This window comes from Chiloscyllium punctatum, chromosome 17 (assembly GCF_047496795.1).
Source record: "Chiloscyllium punctatum isolate Juve2018m chromosome 17, sChiPun1.3, whole genome shotgun sequence".
Lineage (NCBI taxonomy): Eukaryota > Metazoa > Chordata > Chondrichthyes > Orectolobiformes > Hemiscylliidae > Chiloscyllium > Chiloscyllium punctatum.
In genome coordinates, this window is record NC_092755.1 from 75,979,014 (window position 1) to 75,991,851 (window position 12,838).

General features: G+C 38.2%; 1 protein-coding gene across 1 annotated transcript in view; it reads right to left on the reverse strand.

Moving 5' to 3' along the window:
• tbc1d10ab (TBC1 domain family, member 10Ab) overlaps positions 1-12,838 on the reverse strand; it is a 60,824-nt gene that overhangs the window by 40,300 nt on the left and 7,686 nt on the right. The window contains exon 2 of the mRNA XM_072587558.1: positions 702-801. Coding sequence (XP_072443659.1) covers positions 702-801 — 100 coding nt within the window. The remainder of the gene's footprint in view (positions 1-701; positions 802-12,838) is intronic.

Below are 12,838 nucleotides of genomic sequence, written 5' to 3' on the forward strand. Positions count from 1 at the left end.
ACAGCAACGTTGGACCATATAAAGCAGAACTCTTGAAGACAAATATGTCTGCATTAGAAATACAAAGATTGATGGGGAAACTTAACAGGTGTGGCAGCATCTGTAGAGAGAAGCAGAGTTAAGTTTGCAAGTCCAATCACCCACCAAGCTTCAGCCAGACCTGCTGAGTTTCTTCAACATCTGGTGTTCTTCGCTTTCAATATAAATGCCTTAACAGGTCCAACTGTAAAGCTATAGCAAGTCCTCTTTCAAAATAAAAAAAAATTGCTTTATATGATTCAATTACAAAACAGATCAATTTTTAAAAAGAAAGTGATCTGGAATGTCGAGAATGTTGGGAATTGTTCCATTCTTTGAGTTCCTCAAAGTAACCATGGCTACAAATGGCTACAAACTCTGGCCTAGTTATACATCTGGAATAGATAATATTACTTTCAAATCAATATTGAACTATTGCTAGGCAACAATTTAGGTGGCTCTTCTCCCCAAATTTGAGTGCTATATCTTTTGATTTCTAGATTGCAGCAAGTAATAATTTCACAGCATAAATCAAAGTGCCATAGATTGCACGTTTATGTACAAATTCCTTTAAACTGTAAAAATGTGTAATGATATCAGATGAATCTTCAGTTAGTTATAAAATTTTACTCATTTACTGCTTTGTCAACAATTGTACAGTTTTCTTTTCATGTCAGTCTTACCTTCTTGTATTTTTTTGCCATCCATTTGTCCCAGTTGTTCAACATGTCCAGCCACTTGGATTCCCGTTGCCGCAATACTTCAGGCGGCACTTCATGTTGCCTGAAAACAATAAATGTGCAAATTATTTAAAGGTTAGAAGCGCAATAATAAAAATTGAAAGCTCTGCACTTTGAATTCTCACTCTGATGCTTTTAACAGCAGCTGCTTAATCTTAATGAGATTATGCAAATCATCAAAACACCAAACTAATGTAATACACCCAAAATAGTTTTTAAATCACATTCGTAGGGAAGAGAGCAATACTAAGTCTGAAGCAGTCAAAAAACAGTAGCCTCAAGCAAAACTGTGAGCCAAGACACTATTAAAAAAATTAATCTGTGAAATAAAATAGTGCTGCTCAAAGATTAACTTTTACTATGCTGTCTCATCTCTCAGACCACTTCATAAAGTCAACAACACTGAGGTGCTACAGGTATGTGTAGCAGCAAATTTTACACATCGCAAGATATCTATTTTTGGTATCTTTGATTGAGGAACAGTGGTAATACAGAAACTCAGTTTTATTAACAGTGCTACGGATCTTTTAACGATGGCGTGAATAAACAAATGATACCAGTTTTAGGATGACGTGGGAAAGGTGGTGTTGGACTCGGGTGAACAAAGTTAAAAATCACACAACACCAGGTCATAGTCCAGCAGGTGTATTTGGAAGCACTAGTTTCCAAATAAACCTGTTGGACTGTGACCAGGTGTTGTGATTTTTAACTTTCTTCAAAGAATAGCAGCCCTGACAGTGTCACCTTCTCCAAATACACTAGATAGAGCGAAAATCCTTGAAAAACACATGAGAACCCAAAATCTAATTTTAAAAAAGTAAACATACAGCATCCTCATTTTAAAAAAAAGAGCATCCTCATTTTTAAAAAAGCTTGCTAATAGAAGTAGTTTAGCTCCAACTGCCTAAACACTTAATAAAAAATCAAACATCCCCTTTCTCAAGCAACTCCTCTCTACCATTGCATCTATTGGTTTGGGTCACATTTGAGGTCTGCTGAAATATCACAAATTATTACACAGGAGACCATTATTTTGCACATCAGGCCCATACTTTTTCTTCATCTATCAATTTCTATCATTTAGTTTATTCTTTTTCAAATGTTTACTAGTACTGATTAAAACTTGCCTCATTAGCCATTTCAAGGAAGGTAAGTTTCAAGAACCTCTGCTGGAAAGAGGTTTATTTCAGTTTGGCCCTTTTTCTGGGGGGAGGGGGGAAATCCCAGAATCCATGTGTTCTTGTTACCAACTCAATGGAGTTGAAATGATTCTGCACATCCAAAATGTCTTGGAATTATTTTTTTTCCCCAAATGTGGACAGGTACGATGTAAACGTGATTATGATTAACCACTATCTGAAATCCTTTTATTTAGGAAAACGTCTATTACAGCCATTCCTTAACCTTCGCCATTTCAGTGGTAAATTGTTCAAGTTTGGATCTCTGTGCCCATGTAATATGGCATCATTCTTTTGAGTCTTCACCACAGCTTTCCCAATCTCTAATATCTTTGCATAATTGGCTGCGCAAAAGTGTGGTACGATCCGACCGATGTCTTGTACATACAAATTGGATGCAGGAGTACGTCCCTTGGTGGTGCTCCACCTTTCAATAAGATCGTAGCTAATTTAGTTACTTCACAATCCCATCTTCCTCAAAATATTTTACCCCTTTTTCGGGCTTATCTAGAAGCAAATCTACCTCTGCCTTCAAAAGTATTCAAAACTCTTTTCCAGAGGTGGTGTAAGCAAAGTAAGAGTCCCAAAGATTCTCAACCTTCAGAAAAAAGATCCTCATGAGTCTTCAATGAGTGACCCTTTATTTTCAAAAACAAGCCCTAGTTTGAGATTCTCTCACAAGAGGAAACATTTTTTACACGTCCACCCTGCCAAAACCCTTCAAGGTCTTGTATGCTTCAATTAACTTGCAACTTACACCTCTAAACTCTTGTGGATACAAGCCAAACTTGTCAACCTTCTCATAACAAAATCGTCTGTTCCAGTATTAGTCTTGTAAAACCTCTCTAAACCACTTCCAATACATTTACAACCTCCCTCAAGGAGGACACTAATATTACATAGAGTAGAGAAGATGTGGTCTCACCAGCGCCCTGTATAACTGAAGCACAACTACATTACTTTTGTAAATGAATTGTCTTTAATAAACATTCTATATTTCTTGATTACTTGCTGCACTGTAATACAATACACACAGTAGGACCCACATCCCACTGCATTTCAGGTCAATTCAATCGCTCATGGATTAGACACAATGTGTGAGAGATTGGACGGCGGGGGGGGGGAGACACAGACACGAAAGCAGAGACCTTAACATTTGCCCATGTGCATACCAATTGCTACATCTTCCCACTCAGAAAATGACCATTATATCCTGTTCACTGGCCAAACCTTTCTGCATACCAATGTGTTACTTTCTACACTAATCTTCTGCGATAATATTTGCATCTGTGATGCAAATGCCTTCTGGAAACTGAAACCGGGTTTGGTTCTTGTCTGCTTTACTGACTTTTACAGACCATTCTGAACACAAGCAGATATGTCTTGAATATACACCAATATATTATTTTTGTATGCCTTTCATACACAGAACAATCTACAAGTTTCTAATTACCTTTTATTAGCAATACTGATTGGGTGCAGGCTTTAGATATAATGGGTGAAGAATGTTTTTGAACTATTCTGCATAAGATTTGGTGGAAGCAATCATGTTTGTGGATGGTGATTTACATTATTTGTGCAAGTCAATTCTTTCACTTCGTACTTTAGCTGCAAATGAGGACGTACTATTGTAAAACAGGATGCCATGTCAATCGTTTGGCCCCCAGAGAGAAAAGAAAGCTATTTCCTTTGCAGCACCCTGTGTTACATTTTACCATTAATTGAATTTTCAACAGCAAGTAGGCTACAACCCATTTATATTTCACCAGGATAAATTCATTTATTGATCAAGTATCTACATATAGCTTTAAAAAAGTAACTCACTCACTTCACTACAAAAAAGTTTCAAATCAGCAGTATTCTACACTGTTACTAAAAGAATGAAAAAATGTGAGACTTATATCATTGCAGTACCTTCCCTTTTAAAGTAATCTTGGCAATACAGTTGATCCCAATAGAATACTGTTAACCTGCCTAGATGAGTCTAAGGCATTAATTGACCAGCATGCCAGAGGTCATGGCTAGGAGATAAATGGGTACTTCCTTTATTAAGACAAGGACTCCTTTGTTGGCAAAGAAATCTGCAAATCAATATCCAAACAAATACAGTCACCTTAACAATAAAATTGCAACTAGTCTATTCATGGACTGTTTTTGAACCAACAGTAGCACTTTACCAGGAGAATTCCAATTTTCCCATTTTAACTCTGGTTTGTTCCCTTGATATTTCATGAAGTTTATCCCTGCAGAAAGACTGAAATGATTTTTCATCAGCCAAAATCATTCAAGACCTTTCTCATTGGTGTAATTTTGAGACTCCTAACCGTGGAGGGGCTTCTAGGAGTATCAGATTGATGCCCTCTATTGAAGAATCGTTATTAAATATATCATGAAGGTCATTTTAAGGAGCACAGAATACTTTTAAATTACCACAAGGTTTTTTTAAAAAGTATTCCAGTACTAAGTTACTTCTGAAATTTCAAAATTTCTCAGTTTGTCACCAAAAAAAAAATCTTATTAGTTCCAACAAAATAAAGTTGACCATTTTCTTTGCTGAATGGGTATTGGGTTTTTAAAGTAAGTTTTATTTGTGTTATCCATAACAGTTGAATGTTTTGGTTTTGATTTCTACGAAACTTGTACCATGTGTGAAAACTATACCACTTTAGTTGTTTTGCTTCACAGAAGAATTAGAGGTACAGTTGTTTGCAACTAGTATAAGGTTTGATGTTCCCCCATTTCAAGCCTGGAATATATATCTTTAAAAAGGCAAATGTCACTTGAAAATAATAGACCAAAGACTTCTATTATCTTGACACTTTACTTAAACAGTAAGGCCATTGAAGACAGTATCAAAGGCTTACAGGGTAATCTCAGATACAAAAAAACAAAATAAAACTCAAGTAAAGACAAAAAAAAATGTGGGAAAATGAGGCCAAAACTATTCCAAGATTGCTTTGGTTGCAGTTGAATATCTTAAATTGGAAAACATTTAAACAAAATCAGTACTGCTTGCAGAAAGCAAATGCGAATGGGTTTTGTTACAATTGAGAGGTTAAAAGATGTTTTGGGACTAGATCTTTAAACTTAGGGCAAATTAAATGATCATGTGATTTGCTCTCCCATTTGCCCGACAGTAAACCTGATTTTGAGATTGTTAGAGATCAAAGGGAGGCTCAGATAGTTTTATTGAAAAGGAAGTGCAAAGTATTTAAAGATGCATGGATAGGATAAATAGGCAAAGTTTTTTCCCTGGGGATGGGGAGTCCAGAACTAGAGGGCATAGGTTTAGGGTGAGAGGGGAAAGATATAAGAGACCTAAGGGGCAACTTTTTCACGCAAAGGGTGGTACGTATATGGAATGAGCTGCCAGAGGATGTGGTGGAGGCTGGTACAACTGCAACATTTAAGAGGCATTTGGATGGGTATATGAATAGGAAGGGATTGGAGAGATATGGGCCGGGTGCTGGCAGGTGGGACTAGATTGGGTTGGGATATCTGGTCGGCATGGACGGGTTGGACCAAAGGGTCTGTTTCCATGCTGTACATCTCTATGACTCTATGAAGACATTGTAAATGCAAAGACTACTGCCAATTACTAAACAGCCTCTAAATTTCAGAAAGATACTTTCAATATTGAGCTGTAAACAGTTGAGCTCCATATTGTCCATTCACTCCTAAAAATTAGTGGGAGTTGAGATCAAAAGGTAACTAATGAGCATTTGTACTTGGATGCAGATAGGTCACACTTAATTTACTCTCAACTTAAACAATGTTAACAAATAAATAGTACAGAATATCAAGGTGGTTGTCAGAGTTGTTGGAAATACCATTTTACTCTGCTATCACTAATCAAGAAACTTGGCTGGCAACTTTCATCTAAACCACTTTTTCCTGAACAAAGATCTTAGGATTTGCACAACAATCTGCAGTAAGTTATCAAATTTTCATTTTCTTGTAACATGGCTAGCTTTCATGATTTGTGGGTACAGGATTTCATCAAATGCAATTTTCTGTTGCTCCATGCAAATAAATGCTTTACTGTAAATCTGAGAAAATCCACACGATTTAAATTATTGGACAAACTTTCAAAGTTATAGAATCCTTAAGTAAACAATGCAAAGAGGAAACAGATTAAGAATGAAAATGGTTATCTGGGTTTAACATTCAAAATGTTTCGGTCCATTAAAGATCAGACCAGATCTTGCATAATAAAGAACAAATGAAAATGTCTGCATGCTGTTTCAGCAAATGCCATAACCTTGCTACAAGGACACAGTAACAAGCTTAAGTTTAAAGACGCAACTGATGCCTGCACGAAGGAAGAACTTAAAGTAGAATGCGGTCTGAAATTTACAGGGCACTGAATGCATACTTTTTATAAAGTTACAGTTTACAATTTTATAATCTCACTTTTAAAAAAATCTGTAATGTTACATATTTTCTAATCTCACAGCAAGCCAAAAAGCAGCTGCAATTCGACTGGTTGTTCTTTTGTCCCCCCAAGTTTGGAACGCCTAACTTCCGTCTTACACTAGCTTGAAATCAGGTTGAACTAATCACACTCAGTTTAAACAATTGCATTTTAGTTACAAATAATCCCTGCACTGAACACTTGACCCATTTATGGAATAAATACTAATCCATCTGAACAACCAAGCTACTCTTCACTAAGCAGGTAAACAACCTTGAAACTTAAAACCTAAAGCAACAAACAGAAGGGACAAAGGATTTATTTACTTTATACACTGCAATCTAACTAAACTACTGCAGAAACAGATATACTCTAAGAGAAAGCTAACAACCACTTTTATGTGACATGTGGAATTTCATCTGGGGTGATAAAGGCATGGATGAGGGTTTCAGCAACAGATGGCAGGAGGTGAAAAATAAATTTCACAGCCTGGGTGCAGAGTTGTGGCAGAGGTCTGGGATAACAACTTCAGGTATTCCCTATATCAATGTATTGCTTATATTATAAATGGATGTCTGAACCGACAACATGTATCTCACAAGCTACTCTCATACCTGCCAGAAATATTACTGATTAAGACCAATCAGAACAGTACGCTCAGATTCAAGAAATGGTCAGTGGCCTGGAAAGGGTAGAAGGAAAAGGAGAAAAGAGACAACTCAAAAGTGTATGGTCTCAATTGAGAAATGTAGATGTTTGATTTACAACTTACTGAGTTAACAACTTTCGCCAAAGTTGGCAAGCATTTTTACTTCCCAAATTGGGTTTCCCATTGGTAATTTGACTTGCAAAGGCAAGTGAAGAAAGATTTGCACACTGTCAGAGGATTAGAAAGTTCTTGAAACATCCTGGTCATTGTTACAATCGATGATTGACTACATAATCATTATGTTGTACACTTTTACTCAAAACACCTACAAATTTTCAAATGCTGAGAAAAATACAAGTCTCAGAAGTCAACATTTTGAAATGGGAGTATGTTTAGGTTTATATCAGAAAAACCAATAAAAATGTATGATAACATGATAGAATTCAGCCTGCAGCTTGAGAGAGAGAGAGAGAAGACTGAATCAGATGTAACAGTATTACAGTTGAGTAAAAGTAACTACAAAGATGTGAAGCAGGAGCTGGTCAGAGTTGATTGGAAAGGAAGCCTAGCAGGGAAGACAGTCGAGCAGCAATGGCAGGATTTTCTGGGGGTAATTTGGGAGGCACAGCAGAAATTCATTCCAAGGGGGAGAAGAAACATACTAAGGGGAGAATGAGGCAACCATGACTGACGAGGGAAGTCAGTGACAGCATGAAAGCAAAAGAAAAAGCATGCAATGTTGTGAAGGTTAGTGGGGAGCCAGAGGATTATGAAGCTTTTAAAAACTAGCAGAGGATAGCTAAAAAGACAATAAGGGAGGACAAGATAAAATGAAATTGTGGTGGTTGAGTGGTTAGCACTGCTGCCTCATAGTACCAAGGATCCCGGAGATTGTGTGTGGCATATGCATGCTCCGTGTGTCTGCATGGGTTTCCATAGTGCTTAAACTTCCTACCACAGCATAAAGATGTGTAGGCCCAGTGGATTACCCAAGGTAAATGCAAATGTTATGGGCATTGGGTAGGGGGCTGGGACTGAGTCTCTGATGGATGCTCTGAAAAAAAACGGAAAAAAAAACAAAAAAGAAAATCGGTGCAGCCTTGCTGGGCCAAATGCCCTTTTTCTGTACTCTAGACGTAGAAGATGATGACAACAACCACCTTCTAAATGCCTTTTCCATACCATTCATCATCTCTTGCATACCTGCATGCTCATTTGAAATCCGAATTTCTCCAATGTATCCCCATTTTGTGATCCCCTTAATTATTTACAACAGGGACTATCCTTGTGCCTCTTCTCTGCATTGAGTCGGAAAGTCTCCTTTGTGTCTTAGTGACTGAAGCTGAACATTACATATAAAATACTGGTTCAACAGAGCACTACATAGTTTGCTTCTAGCGGTTCTCCATGTTTGTTGTATCATCAAATTTAATCACTAATCAGTAAATTCACAAGTGGACATGCATCTCTCATCTTTCCTTTGCCCTGCTCAACGTTTTGTCTTGATGCTCAAACAATTCTATATGCGGTCTGACCAACAGTCCTTGCAGGAGGCCATGACCAGAAAGGTAGGTTTTCAAAACAAAGACTTGCTTGAACTGCAAGTCTGGAAGCTGTGTTCCCATTCTGTAAACTTTAGTTCACGAACCACTAACCCAGTTAGTTTAAATGGTGTTGCTATTACGTGAATTTCTCAAAACAGATTGCACGAGAACACAGCTACCATGTTATAGCAGAACTGACTGTAACTGTTTAAAAATGGCAGAAGTCAGGAAATTATAGGCCATTTGTCTGACCTCAGTCATTGGTAAGATTTGAGAGTCATTTTTGTGAGTACAGAGTATGCACAAGTGCATGGCAAGATAGGGTGGAGTCAGCTCAGCTTCATCAAGGGGAGATTATGTTTACCAAGTCTGTTAGAATTTGAGGTGGTTACAAGCAAGTTAGACAAAGGAAAGCCAGTGGACATGATCTATTTGGATTTCCAGAAGACCTCTGACAAGTTGCCACACAGCAGAACGCGAAATAACATAAGAGTGTTACTGGCAAGATAGAGGATTGGCTGGCTGGCAGGAGTGGGGATAAAAGGAGTCTTTTTCCAGGATGGCAGCTGGTAACTGTAGAGTTCACAGGGGTCAACATTGGGATCACAACTATGACATATCGACGATCTGGGCAAAGGCACTGTTACTAAGAGTGCAGATGACATGATGATAGGTGGATGGACCAGTGGTGTTGAGGAATCTCGGAGACCGCAAAAGACTTGGACAGGCTAGGAAAGCTGGCAAAGTAGCAGATGGAACATAATGTTGAAAAGTGAGAGGCTATGTACTTTGATCGGATGAATAGTGCAACAATACTGTGGCTTTAAGAGTGTATTTGTTCTTTCGTTTTAGAAAAGGAAAGAAGAAAGGTTGAGACAGAGGTACTGAATAGTCTGCTCAAAGCCAATAGAGTAAACAACTTTGATGTCTTGGGATTTTTTTGAAAAAGTTGAATAGAAGCAGCCTGAATGGGGGTTCAAGCTCCCACAGAATCAACATTTGTAGATTTAGCTTTCAGCAGTTGTACAGGTCTTATTCTGTTCCAGCTAAAAGCTGGAGGTTCTCTTCCTGCTCCTGGAATTACTTCTGAGACAATATTTTTTACTGCATTTGCCTTTGCCAAGAGCATGTTTATAGAATGTTACCATATTGAAACAGTTAATTAGCTGTTGATATATTTATTATTTTGTTAAGCATTTCAAAAGACTTACAATTAAGCCAATGCTTCCATTTTTGTGTTATCTATATTTTAACTGTAGTGTAAAACTAAAGTGCATTTTGTAAATAACAATTCGATTGGTCAAACTAATTGAATCAGGAACACAACATCTTACAATTACCTTTAAAATAAGAAAAATAAGTATCTAAATTATCATCTTAATGCATTTTGAGGAGTTTGGTCTGTTCATAACAATAGAGGCGTAGATTATTTTCTAAACAGGGAAAGGCTTCAGGAATCTGAAGCACAAATGGAGTTGAGACTTAGTTCATTATACCCTAAAGGTTAACATGCAGCTTCAGGTGGCAGTTAGGAAGGCAAATGCAATGTTAGCATTCATTTCAAGAGGGCTTGAATGTAAGAGCAGAAATGTACTTTACACATCCTCAGCAGCTTTTGTTAGACCACATGTGGAGTGACATGCATAGTTTTGGGCCCTATATAGAAGGAAAGTTGCACTAGTATTGAAGATGGCCAACAGGAAGTTACAAGAATGATCCCAGGGATTAAGGGTTTGTCATACAAGGAACAATTGTGGACTCTGGGCCTGTACTCTGTTTAGAAAGATGAGGGTGCAATCTCATTAAAACTTACAGACTACAGAGTGGGCTGGATACAGTGGATATAGAAATCATGTTACCACTAGTAGGAGAGTCTAAGATGTAACAGTACAGCCTCAGAGTGAAGGAACAATCCCTTAGAATGGAGATGTGGAGAAATTTCTTCAGCCATTGGGCTGCAAGAGGTGCTACAGAAGACTGTTGAGGCCAAAACATTGAGTTTAAGACAGAAATAGATAGGTTCTTGATTAGTAAGGGGGTCAAGGGTTAGAGGGAGAAGGCAGAAGAGTAGGGTCGAGAAATGTACCAGCCATAACTGAATGATGCAGCAAGCTTAATGTGACTTATGGTCAATATGACAACAGAAACAACCACTTCATTTACAATATGACAGAAATGCATTTAATTTGGGTTTACTATGTTTTCCTAGGAAATTTTTATCACTGCTTCCCACCATACAGGGGAGGGATACGAAGTAGTGATTAAATGATCTTTTGACAGCGATCACCAACTCATACTGCAAGGTATGCAGCAAATCATTAAAAAGGAAAATGTTCTTTGTCTACCTTACTTATTGCAATTGAAAATTTTCAAGTACACCACAATAGTTGACCAATGGTCAGATGTACCAATTTTATACTTCAGAGCACGTATACAGTTTTCCAAATTCTAGTTTATCATTCCATATTTACAAGGCCACATCACATCAATAAGATGCACTTCACACAAATACCCAAGCTAGAATTGGCACCCTTCGCCTCACTATGAAACAAAATAGACTCAATTTCACAGCTGTTGTAGATGGATTTGCGGAATCATGCATATGACTAACAGCATGAAAGAAAACAATGAACAAAATAAACTTCAAACCAGCAGCAGAAATTTAGTCATGAGGGGACGAAAGATTACTGGCAAAATGAAGGAATGTAGAGTTGAAGTTAAACTCAGATCAGTCATGATTGTTTTCAATGACAGAGCAAGCGTGGGAGGGCTGAGTGGCCTACTTGTTGTCGTTGTTCATAAGTTCAAATGTCATTTAACAATTTTCTTCTTGAAATTCTTACCAAAATTAGCTTCAAAATGCAAAACATACAAGAATCACACCAACGGGATTGGAATACAACTTACAAGGGTTTGCTCAGATTCAAATTTGGGTCGAGGTTGATAACACACATCCAACAACTAAAATGAGCCAAGTTTCAAACCAATTACACAGCAACCTCGAAAATCTGAATACCGATTATCTGAAGATCGGATTATCCGAAGGAGATCGAGGTCCCAATAGAAACATTACATCAAAGACGTGTTTCCAACAGTGATCAGTGTCTTTTGTTTACAGTGATTAAACAGGCACCGTCTCCAAATGACCTCCCACTCTCTCTCTCCCCATACTTGCCCTTGAGTTCTACAGAGGGGTGTACCCTTAACCACCCAGCCCCCTCCCCCATAGATAATCTCTCCAACATTATCTTTTACAGGGCAGAGGTGGAACCTGTCAAAAAAAGGTGCAGGTGTGTGCGTGCGTGCGTGTGCGCGCGGGCGTGCGTACCCATGCGCACTATTTGGAGACTAACCCCACAAGGGCAGCAGTCTTATAGTTGGTGTCCAGTCCGGCTGCCCCGGACAGGGCCTGGGACAGTGCTGGACGGGGATGGGGCTGCGGGCAGGGGGTACTGTTGGATGGGGTTGGAGGCGAGCGGGAGACAGTGTTGGATGGGGTGGGGTCTCGCGCAGTGTGTGCTTCTGAAGTCTCCTGAACATTAAAAACGCCGAGCCCCAGAGGAAAGGCATTTAAAATCGATTAACCAAATAAATAGACTATCCAAACGAAATAATGCCCACCCATCTTGTTCAGATAATCGAGGTTCTGCTACAAGAATCTGCAACATACAGATGATTTAGGTATGATTTGTGACTCAAAGCAGTAGAGACAACATGTTCTATGGGATTGTTTTAATTATATTTTTTAACATATCACTTTCCACCCCACCCATCACTTGTCAGGCTGTGCCATGGCATGCAGGGCTAAAGAATATCTTACATGGATCCTATAAGCAAGATGTTCAACATTGGGTGGTTGTATCTGGTTAAATGCGCCAGTGTGATGAAAAATGTGCATAGTGGTGAACAGTCAACTTCACAGGAGTCATGGAAGTAATCATAACCTGAATTCAAACTTTACAGAACTGAAACTAACCTTTAACACTGATGCAAAGTGTAGGAGAGAATTTAACTGAATTGAAAGATTTCCTTTCAATACAATAAAAAGCATCTTGGGAATAACATTAATAGTGATTTTATGTAGTATTGTCAATCTTAGAAAGCAGTTTTAACCAAGGAAGTGGGTGAACTACTTTGACAAGGGGGCAATAAAGTTTCGTCCAAATTCTTATTCATTTCCATCAAATTCACAAGTGTCAAGGAGAGGCAACACAATGGGATTAAAGAATGTGACTTAGAATTGCATTGTTACATAACTTCTGTGTTGCAAAACAATCTAAAAACCAAGACTTAAA